Raw genomic sequence first — 12,266 nt, forward strand, 5'->3', positions numbered from 1 at the left:
CCGTTCTCTTCCAAACTACTCTTAAGGCTGGCATGTATAAAACAGACCACATAAATTGCAACTCAAATGTAAACAAAATATAGAGAAATAAAGAACATATGTCTAAAGCATATTTTCTTGACCCTATCCTCCTGCAAATGTGCTTATTTCCTGCTCTCAGTTCAATCCATCACGATCCACAACCATCTTTAGTATTATCTAATACCTAGTCCACATGTTGCTGTCAGTTTATATACAGAAAACAAAGATTAGAGGGGTCTTTTTACTATTGCCTCTTAAAAAGTAGATGTTTGCAGAGATTAAGTTTCTAAGTTGCTAAATAATATCTTCTTTTGTTATCAAGTTAAAAGCCACTTTAAAAAAAAAAAGTAGATGAGGGTCAAGTAATGTCTCGTAAGAGGAAGGAGTTATTTTCAAATTGAAATCTGAGAAAATCTGACGAGGGCCTAAAGAACTGCATGCTAATGTTACTAATAACTGTGGCCCGGTGAGTGGAGGCAACCACAAGCAAAAGAGACAGAGAGCGATCAGAGTGTATGTCAAAGCATCACCTAAATTATGCTATCAGTCTGATTGCTTGACTGGGTCAGAAAGAGAAATCCACGCTGGGCACAGAGCCCAAAATGTGGGCGGTGGGACTCAGATCCCCAGAGCTGCTGTGCAGGCCAGGGAATGAGGGGGCAGAGGTGAGTGAGTGTGACTCAATCCAAGGTAGCCTTGGGGGCTAGCCCAGAGGGTGACTCCAAAACACTAATGATGGAAAGAATAATCTGGAAGTCACACTCCCCACCCCCCCGCAACAAAATTAGGACCAATGACACTAAAATTAAAGAAGAGGGTCTTTGTAAGAGCGGCTGAATCAAAGCAAAGCCAGTGGTTCAATACTTTGGTGTTTATGAAATGACCCTCAGGCTATGTTTTACTATTTCAAGTTGGAAGATATTGGGAGGGGGTGGTAATGTCAGGGCACCAGGTTTTTTTGTTTTTGTTTTTGTTTTTTTTAAGTATGTAGAGCAAAATTAAGATGATGTGTCTGGGTTGGGGGAGAAACAGTTTAAAGTTGGCTTCTTTAATAGACAACCCTAGCTTTATCTTGGATTTTTATTATATAAGGAACAAGGAACAAGTTGGGTTTCCTAGGCAGCAAGTTCTGGTTCTGGTTCTGCTCTTGGCCCTAACACTAGAAACTTGCTATGTATCGCCTTGGACCAGTCAGAGCCTCCCCAGACTGCAGTTCCTTCCTCTTCCCTAATGTAAATTGGGAGAATCAAGGACATTCACAAACAACCATTGCGTCAATAGCTTAAAAAAAATCTTTCCTTAGCTCCTCAGAAGGTCTCCTTCATTCAGCTCTCTGATCAAATGTTACTCCCTCAATTTCTCTGAATACCCTACATAAAATAATACACTCCCATCTCAATCTTTTACTAGATTATCCTGCTTTATGTTTCTTGCCAGTCTCCATCTCCACATGAAATTATGAATTCCCCCACTTACTTCTTTATTGTCATGATTCCCACTAGAAAAAGTTCTGTAGAGACTCTGAGTAGTATCATGCCTAGACCAGTGATTAGTACATAGCAGTGCTCAATAATATCTGATAAATTAAGATTAGTTGTCATGGGACCTTAAAAAACAAGGAATGCCATACACATGGGACAGAATATGTTGGCCAATCCTGAAGATTACAGTTACCCAAATGACAATTCCCTCTGCACATGAACATCCTCTGACTCCATGCCTCAGCACCATGATTTTGTTCTTCCATTTGTCATTTAAATATAATGGCATGTTTATATTTTTCTATTATTAGATTATCTAATGTACAACATGGTCCAGACTAGAAACCCCTCCCATTTGAACCTCCAGGTTATATACGAACAGAATAAATTAATCCTTCCAGGATGAATTCCACTAATTAGTGTGCTCAAGTGGGAATCAGGGGAGTACAAGACAGGTATGGGCAAGGAGTACCATCTTCATGTGTAAGTAGTCCTTTCTTTTGTGCCCTGGTTTCCTACACTCCTTGTTCTTTTTCACTGTTTGCCTCCTTTTATCACAGTCTTTCATGATCCCCTCTCTTTTCTTTCTCTAGCCTCTTACCATCTTTGTGGCTAAACCACAGGTCACAGGCCGATTTAAGGAGTCTTGCTTAGTCTGTGAGGGTTGACTACCTGTGAGGTGGCAGGATGAGGGTGAAAAGCTGCCACATGCGAAAGTCTTGGCAAATGCACAGTACAGCTACTGGAAAAGCATTCAGTCCTTTTGTCATGAACAACGCTCTTGGGCTGATGTGACAACCACAAAACTTGCCAGTATCTTTTGGCAATTTGTCTTAGAATCATTGGATTTTAGAATTGGACTGGATCTTAGAAATTCACCGCCCCCCCCCATACCCTCAATTTACAAAATGAGGAAATAGAGGCCAAGAGAGGTTAAGTGACTTGCCAAGGGTCACAGAATTAATGAGTTGACAGGGTGCAGAGACCCAGATCTCATGATCGCCAGACCAGAATGAGTGTCAGAAAAGCCCAAAAAACTCTGCAAGTAGATCATCAGAAATAAAAGAAAAAGATAACTAATCAAGAAGAAAAGTTAGGGAATGAACACTGAGTAACTTCAAGTGTAAATCAATCCACGACTTAAGATATTGCCAGATATTCTTTTTTGAAAAAGCAAATAAGCAGGCAATAATTAAGAAAAAAATAAGCTAAAATATTATACTGTTGTTTTTTTATCTTATAGCCATTTATTGTCTTGTTTTTAATAGATTTCAGTGTAATATCTTATACACTTAGTGACTATTCCATTTCTCTGACCTCTAACTCATGCCTTCCAGTAATCAAAAGCAGCTGATTTTAATGTGCTAGTGCTTTAGTGTGAAGGAGGTTAAGGCTGCATTTGTGTGCAATCAGGTTAAGATTGGCTCCAACAGGAGAGAAATCCATACATAAGTTGAAAAGATCCGAAAAATGCCTGTATTCCCAACCTGATTACGACTACATTTTTGCATGGTTTGTCAAAGCAGATCATTGAAATCAAGTCAAGATGTAAAATGGGTTAAAGTGGTTTTCTTCTCCATTCTTCCATTAATCACCATGACCTATGGAAGAAAGGAACTTTTCCCTCTCTCACCTGAGGCAAGGTGGGATACTCCACTGGAAGTTATGCCAATTTTATCAATTGGAGCTCAAGTTCCAAAATTAATTTTCTACTTTTCCTTTCCTGTAAACAGAAGTTTTTATTTGAGAGTAACTTTCCATTTCTGTCAACAATTCTATTTGTTTTCTTTTTACAAAACATAAACCAATCAACAAATTCTAATTCACCTTTTAACCTACTAACTTTAAAGGTTATATAAATATTTAATTTATTCAACTGAAAATGTAGATACAGGGATTAGAGTGATAGCTGCTCTCTCCTAGTAAATAATATTTGGTACAACCTAAATATGAGCTAAATCCGAGTTCATTACTGGTTCACCTGTCAAAAAGATATTAGCAGATGACACACAAACATTTGTTTTGACATAATTTCAACGCTGACCGTATCAGGTTATGTCTTCTATGAAGACAGTATACTGTTGCTGGAAGCAAAAAATATATAAAAATGCAATAAACATTAGAGGTTAACAATGTTGCTGTTATCTACAAAATTCTCCAGCAAGACCGGAGCTAGGTCAAAATAATTTTGGAGGGGAGGGGAACGTGCTGGTTCTTGTTACACATAAGCATGTTTGTTATAGGAGCATTTTCGGGTTAATTTTTGCTATTAACGTAAACCACAATTGGGGGACCACATTGCTGGAAGAGGAATGGTGGGGGGTAGCTACATAAACAATATACAACAAAGAAAGTCTTTATTTCCAATACCTGAATACATCAGGTTTGTTTTTAGGCACAAGGTTGCAGGTTAAATGCTCTCAGCTATCCAAGAAGTGGCTTATTAGTTTTGTAAGAAAATATTTTCTTTTATTTTGACTGAAAAATACTCAGTTTAACTGAACAAAACCATCCTTGTTAGTGAAAAGCAGACCCAAAAAAACTTTGTTTCAAAGACCCGGCAAAGAAAAGCAAAACTAATTCAAGAGGGAAAGCTGCCTTCCTCATAGTAGCTTCTGAATCTGGATCTAATAGTTCTCAAAAGCCAACCGGAGTCTTCAAGTCTTAAAAGCTTTGTCTTCCTCCATGGATCACAGACATCCCTATGTGGAAGCCCGATAGGAATATAAATCCATTTAAACAGATATATATTCTCTTTCTGGGCTACAGCCACAGAGCTGGAAAGCTATGCACCAACAGTGAGAATGAAGGCAAACAAACGTTTTGATTATTTTCAAGGGCAATTTTCCAAACACCACTTTCTTTTTTGCTTTTCTATTTTGTGCACTAGAAAAATCCCCACTTCATCTCTGGCAACATAGCATCTGTTAGTGTTAAAATGAGAGCAAGCAATGATGCTTTCAGAACCACAGCGACAACGCTAAAAACTGCATTTCCCCACCCTGACTTGGCTTCCTCCAGTACCTGAGCTATGTTCGCTTCTCCTAATTTGTAAATGGGCCGAATCCTGTTATTACAGAATAATTACTGCAAATCAGCACAATTACTACAAAGACATGAATAAACACACACATACCAGTAGCTGTTTTCTACAAATTATTATCAAAACAAAGGGAACCAGCTAATTGTGGTAACATTAAGACAACATTTATTCCTCCCAGTGTTTGGGCAAGTTTATTTTAAGTTGTCATCTTCAACTAGTAACGATGCAGATGATTTTACAGATTTCATAAACCTTTCTAATCTAAACTCTTCTCAACTGAAAGTTGGCCACTTCCCTCAGAGAAACATCTGCAAAGGCCTGATTTCCTAAGAACCCGCTTTTATGGTACATCAGCAACACACACACTCTCTCTCTCTCTCCTAGAAATCTCATTTTAGAAAGTTCATTTGTCATGCACTCTTCCAAATCATTCTCGAGGCATCTTGAAAATGAAATACTTTATATTCTTCACAATTTAAGCATTTGTCTCTAAAGTGAGTACAGTGTGAAATTTTACCCTGTCACTGATGATATTACTAGGTTTCCTTTGTGGATGGATGCTCTGGGGGGAGGAGGATTCAGAAAGCACACAGCCCACGCAGGACAGGAATTCTCCAAACTCACCTCCTGGACAGTGCCTCATGGCCATCTTACATCTCCTGGATTCGGCGATGGTTGGACATGGTATCGTATCCTTTGCTGGCTTTTTAACAATTTGCCGTGTTCTGGTTTCCAGACCCCATTTAAATCCGCATGTGCGATTATTTCTGCTACAAGTTCCCCATTCGCTCCAATGACCAACTTCACATCCTTCTAATAAAGAAAAAAATAATACAAACACAGATAACACCTTGGTCTCCATTTGCCCTGCTGCCATCACATTTATATAGCTGTGTTTCCCCACTCCCCCCTTCAGATAAATTAGGTTGTACAGCCCACAAAGACCTGTATTCCCCTTTCGGATGCTTCAACTTGGAACCACAGAGTTACTTTCATCTACAATAAGCAACTACCACATAAGTAATTTAAAAACTATTACTTTGTATTGGTCTTAGTTCATTTTTTGAAGGACTGCTATTGGTCCATTCTAAAGACACAGAAATATATACTCTTTAAAAGATTCAACAGCTAAAACCTACAGAAAAAGATCCTCTTTTCAAACAATGACAGAAGACATAATTTTACGTGTTAATTCTGAATGCCCCCATAGTAATTCACAAGTATGTTAGTTTTATTTTGGAAGTCAGTACTTAGTGAAAAGGAAAGGGAGCTTATTTTGCATTTTCTGGTTATCTCAATTCTTTCAATAGGTATCTAAAAACCACTGTATGTATTTCTCCTTCCCTAAATTGGTGCTCTATCTCACTATAATCAGATACAGTCAGATATTTGAAAATGTTTATATGTAAAGGCTTTTAGCATCTCCTTTTGTAAATTCATATGGTAGAAATGTCAGCTATCCTCCAAACCCCTGAGGTAGATAATAAAAGGATAAAAATATGCAAAGTTAAACCTCCTCACCAAATTCACTATTAAAATGCCCTAGCAGATAAGGACCCGGGCCTGGAATCCACACACAGTATTTTAGCATTTCTGATCTCAGCAGGCAACGTGGTTACTCTGAGATTTTTCAAAGCTGTTTAAGATTTTTATTCAGGGAAGTGTGTAGGACTCTATTTGTAATTTTTTATATTTAAGGATTTTTTAAGAGTTTCCACTTAACATTTGTAATGGGGGTGGATCTTGCCTCTCAAAAGCGAATTCAACATTCTGAATATTCTGTTCTAGTGACTTTTTAAATAGAGTGTCACCTGTATGAATGTATGAACCCACACATAAACAGGAACATAAGTATACATTTCTTCAAAAACCGGTCATTTAAAGGTGTTCTCTGCAAACCCTCAAATATATAATTACAGACTCAACAATATTTCTGCAGAAAAGAAGTTCTCACTTTTTTTTAAGTCTCCATTTTAAGGTGGTGGAAAGTCTCGTTTATAATACATAATTCTGTTATAGATCATATCAGATGTATAATATGTTAAATAAAATTTGGGGGTGGGGGTGGGGACAATGCCATTACACCTGGAGATTAGATTCATTCGATTAGGTATTCATCAAAACGTAGGTACTATAGATCTTTACCTTTTCATCAGTTGTATAAAAATATCAAAGTGTTTTTCAAACACTCCAAAAGTATAAAATTTATAAAATGTGTATTCCTAATTATTCATGAGCAGTGTACATATGTATATTAAGTTATGCATTCTAAATTCAGTAAAACATTTTAATATACTTTTGCGACATGCAATCATCAACAAAATCCATTTTACACAAAAAATTTCTAATTTTTTTAAATGGCTAAACAAGAAGCCCCATAATTAAGCTACATAACAAAAGTGATAGAACAGTTAACCACATGGTACTGCTTGGAAATTTTGTTCTTCTACACAAAATGCTTCTAACAGTTATTAATAATTTAAGGTAAGAAAGGTTATGTGTTACAGATGATAAAGCCATACCAGCACTTAAATAGTTGAACTAGCCAACACACAACTAGCAAATTTGTAGCAAGATTTAGTAGACTACAGATGTCCTGATGCCCCCAAAATTCAGCAAGTCAGCAAAGAACTTAATTTTCAGTTCTAATTAACAAGAGAACCAATTTGTTTTTAAGTTGAATATATCCAACATGCATTATTTTTCAAGAAACAGGTGTTAAAATAAAAGTTTGAAAGTTACATGAAAAACTACTCACCCACACATTCCATGGTTTCATCTAATGGTGCAAAACCATCTGGACATTCATCAAAGCAGCGGCCTCTATGCAAATAAAAGCCTACTTTGCACTTGGTACAAAAGTCTTTGCTAAAGCAAGAATCACAGTTTTCTATTCTGCATCCTAAAAACAATTTTAAAGAGAAAAAGAAAATTTCAGTCAAAGAAATTTACTTGTTTTGCAAATAACACAAATTTACCAGTTAGCTCCATCGAAATTCTAGTAGTCAAAGAAATATGCGTTCAACTCATTTGTTTCCTAATGCCATCACATTCTAAATCACTCCTACCTCTTCCAACAGCTCACCACATCAATAGGCTGAGACAGCATTCCAGCCTAGGCCTTCGGCAGCATAAAACCCTTCAGAAAATTTTGCAACTCCAAATGAGATTAAAACAAAGGATTAAAAAGAAAAAGAAAACACGCCCACTACAAATTTCATTGCTGCTGGGATTGAAATCTGTTCTGCTCTTCAAAAAACCTATAGTGAAAAACACAATGGGAATATTCTAATCAGTATCTTCTGTTTCAGGACAATAAATTAAAATCCTGTTTAATGCTGGTTAGTGCTGGCATTTACTTTCAGCAGAAGGTGTCTTAACTTGGAGGGGTAGCGTAGGTCACTAGTTTGAAAACCTACAATATGCCAAAGGTTTTACATGCATTTCCATTTAGTCTTTATAATAATCCTACAAGGTGGGCAGTGGTATCCCTATTTTGCAAATAAGGAAACTGAATTTAAGAGAAAGTCACACAGCTAATAGTGGCTGAGCTGATTCTGAGAGGCCCCCAAACCAATTGCCTTCTAAATCTGTAATCTTTTTTCTATAATGCACTAACAGAATTTCACTAGTTGCAGTTTGTGAAAAAGTAGTGCTTTTTAGGTCTGCTAGGTCTGGGTTTGAATCCCAGCTCCGCTCTTAACAACAACAGGCCTCTGAGTGTCTATTTCCTTCTGTATAGAACAGGGACATCACTGACTTTATGAGGCTGTTGTGAAGATTTGTAATGGCATATGCAAATCAACTGGCTTGTAATAGGCAGTCTGCACATAGAAACAACAGATTAGAAACATGTATTTTTCCACGAACCCGCACACATTACAACAAAGTGTAAAAAGAAGAATGAATTTATAGGCTAAGTATCCTAGGTCAGATTCCCTGGTAGGCCAGTAACATCTGGACCAGAGAGAATTGGCTTGCACAGGAGAAAATAAATATACTCTACTCTTCAAGTAAAGGAAAGAAAAAGGAGGTTGGAGGATTAATTAAAAGCTCAGATTTTCAACAGATTATAGTACATATTACTTATAACAGACTTAATTGATGGCAATTAAGAACACATAAAGCTCTATGAAAACTCCATGGCAACACTTCTATTCACTTAACAAGCCTCTGAATGCCACTACTGTATTTGGTCCTTTAATGATTCAGAAAAAGCCTTAAGATAGACTGTTCCTGTAAGCAAAGAGATAATGGAATAGAAAATATAACCAAAACATGAAATCACTGAATATTTTGAAAATTGAGAAAATAAAGTCAAAAAGTTTTATTGAAATAGATTATGTTTTAAATAATGACAAGAAAACGGCAACTCTTCACCTTTCAATTTGGGGTCTCACAGGTCTTCATGCATTGAATGGCCACCATGAAGCAGTTAACTCAATCTGTGAAATGTTACCAAACTTACAATTGGAAAACCAACTAGGTATGGGTGAAAGTCCATAGTCAAATTACACTGTTGTTCTTTTGGGGAGGATGGTGGGTAAAGAAGAACAGTTTATCACCCCATAAAATGTGCATTTGTAATCTTAAATATTGTAATGAAGTGATGGTCTATAGCTGGTCAGTAGCTTCTTAATCATGGTCAAAACACATGACCATCATGTCCACAAATTGTTGGTTTTCTTGCCTTTTTAGAAAAGCAAGCAGCCCTTCCTACTAGCTGAATTATTTTCCAAGAAATGATAAACATTCCAAAGATAAAACAGAACTAAGGGGTGAACAGAACAAAGCATTTATATTAAGAAAAGAGGACTGTACACTTCATAGATCAGCTGTTATCTACAAAGTCTGAGTTTTCTTTAAAACACGAGTTACACCAGTAAGCTCTTTGGCCTAAAAATTATAGCAATAAGCATTTGGAAATAATGTTACAAGGTCCTCTGCTAATCTTGACTGCTACTTGCAGCGCCCTTTCCTCATTTCATTCCATAGCCCTAATACCAGTTCATAGAACGTGAATTTCTGAAATACCTATCATTCTCTGTCAAGTCCCTTAGGACTTCTTCAGGCATAAATCCTGCTAAAAGAAAGCTCAATTATTTGTCCTCAAATTTAAGTATAATAAATATCTGACGCATTCAAACTGTAGACTACTTCAACCAGGAGAAAGCACGAGGTGAATTATGAGCAATGACTGAGAATAAGCTCTAAGATCTATCATTAAGTGAAAAAGGCAAGTTGCAGGATATAGAGTATGGTACAAGAAAACCACACGTGCACTCATGAAGGAGCTTAGAGAAGTTAATTTGGGAAAGGGGTGGTGGAATTTTGAAATAGGTTAAAAATTATCTATTTCTGAATCATATGAATCTTTTGTAATTGTAATGCATTTATGTATTAAAACAGAAGTTATTTCAATGAACACTGTGACTTGCTTAAATTTACAGAAAATAACGCTATAATGTTCTGAAATAAATTCTTTTGATTCCAAATAGTAAGAACGAATCAAGGAATAGTACTCCATCCCCAATTTTTTCAGAATTGAAAATTCTGAAAAATTATGTGCATGAAATTATACCCCTTATAATGTTGAATCTACCATATCCTTCAAAATACACAACTGTTTGACCATCTCTTGTCCAGTATTCTTTGTTTCCATATGTTCACGGGTGCTTTTCCTTCATTCAAGTCATTAGGGGACAAATCCCTAAATATTTCTTATTCAACAAAGCATTTAAACAAAAACTTTGGCACCAAGTCGTAACATCATCCAAAGCTCTGCTGACCTTCCTGGTCTCAGTGACTCCACCACAACATAAAAACCATGCAGGCGGCCCACAACACTCAGCAGCCTAAACGGACACAACTCATCTAATCACCAACACCTTTGAACTGAAAGCTTTTTAAAGCAACAGCATAAACCACCTACCCTGACAATCTGCTCCTTGACATGCTTCCTGGAAACCTCTTCTCACCATCTCCAGCCCCATCCACAACTCCCTGTCCTGTCCAGCTACTTCTCCTAGAACTAACTCTTCTGCTTAGGAGAAAACCACTGTGGAGCCTCATAGTTCTAGGCTTTCCCCTCCAGCCTGTATCCACGCTCCCAGAAATTTCTTCAACTGGTCATCCTTAAACAAGTGGGATTCACATCAACCTTATTAATTCCTCTTTAGAAAAGTGAAACATTCTCATTATGAATAAAAATTCAAAACAGGTGCATAAGATACAGATATCCTCTTATTTACCTGAATGGTACATCAGGCCTGCTTCCCAGAAATAGCCATTGTATTAACGGTCTGGGAAAACCTTTATGTTAATTTTATCAATAAATGAGTTTTAAAACACCAATAGGATCATTCAACAGACTGGTGAACTTCAGAAAACTCTATACGGCTTAAGAAAACAGGAATACCAAAGTTTGCTAAACATGGGTCTCTATAAAAATCTGTACTTTAAGGTCTTGTTCAGAAATAAGACCGTGGTTTAGCCAACTTACATGCTTCTAAATTACAGTGCCTCCTCAAAAATGTAATCCAAGCGAGCACTGCCAATATTGGTTTAAGTAAAATTACTGTTCAAGTGAGACTGTGTCCAAATGCAATCTGATGGGGCTGTCATTTGGTGAGGGGAGCTTACCCTGGCCAAGAAACAAAGTAGGGTAGGTAACCTTCTCCTGTCCTTCCGTGGTATCCATACAGGCTCCATTATAACATTTTTCAAATTATCCTTAGTTCAGTTCAACAGTTCATTCCAAGCATTCTCCAAAAGTGGAGCACTTGCTAGGTATTGTACCAGACCCTGAGAACATAAAATTATAATACCCATTCCCTGTCCTGGAGGTGCAAAAGCGAAAGGGAGGGGGCCATGAGGCACTCACAAAACACTGCAACATAACACCGTAGATGTTAAAGGCATGTGCTGTGTACATTAGAGATGGAAAAGACAGACCCATTTCTGTTCTGCCATTAGTTTTTTTTTTTTTTTCTTTTGGTCTGTAAATTCTGTTTCTAACACAGTGCCGGACACATGGTGGAGTTTTCATGCTTGCCAAGTGAACTAACATAAGTGCCATTTAAAAACTCAATTCCTTTATATTTAAAAACTCATTTGAATGCTTAGTATGAGATCGCTTGCACATGCCCTGTAAATACCTTTAATATAGAAAGAAAAGCCATGGTAGCTGGAAAGGAGTGCAGATCTTATTGGAAGAATAGTCCAACACCTGAAAACAATTATAACAGAGAACGTAAGTATTGAAGTGCGGTAGGTAATATAGGTCATGGAAGTTGGAACCTCAGCTGAGCAGGTTTTAGAGACACAACAGGCAGAGTAGAGCTGTGGCCAGGGTGACTCCATTCATAATCACACAACAGAGAAAATTCACATGGCACATGATGGACCCATGAAGAGTGGCTTGAATGAGCTGGAGATTAGAATCAGGGGATGGTTACTTAGGTGTAGATTGCTGTAGGTGGAGAATTTCACTTCTTATTTTACTTGATTTCAAACAAGGCAGTTAAATTATAAATTACTTGTACTTTGTATGAGTTCAAGTATTTAAGGAATAATTAATAAAAATGAAGTTAGTTTCAAGCTTAAGGCTTGGTCTGACTAGCAGTGAGAGGTCTTCATAGACTCTTGACCATGAAAGCAACATGACCAAGATGGTACCTGGTTTGTTCCCTGATTTCAGCGGATAGAATTGCCAGGAGGCC

General features: G+C 37.2%; 1 protein-coding gene across 1 annotated transcript in view; it reads right to left on the reverse strand.

The window, feature by feature from the left end:
- The window catches only part of RSPO2 (R-spondin 2), a 148,734-nt gene that overhangs the window by 43,140 nt on the left and 93,328 nt on the right, over positions 1-12,266 (reverse strand). Inside the window, exons 3-4 of the mRNA XM_035011753.1 lie at positions 7,304-7,447; positions 5,170-5,358 (exon numbers count right to left, since the gene is read on the reverse strand). Of these exons, the coding sequence (XP_034867644.1) occupies positions 5,170-5,358; positions 7,304-7,447 (333 nt within the window). The remainder of the gene's footprint in view (positions 1-5,169; positions 5,359-7,303; positions 7,448-12,266) is intronic.

This window comes from Mirounga leonina, unplaced genomic scaffold (genome assembly GCF_011800145.1).
Source record: "Mirounga leonina isolate KUSES-001 unplaced genomic scaffold, KU_Mleo_1.0 Mir_165, whole genome shotgun sequence".
Classification (NCBI taxonomy): Eukaryota; Metazoa; Chordata; class Mammalia; order Carnivora; family Phocidae; genus Mirounga; species Mirounga leonina.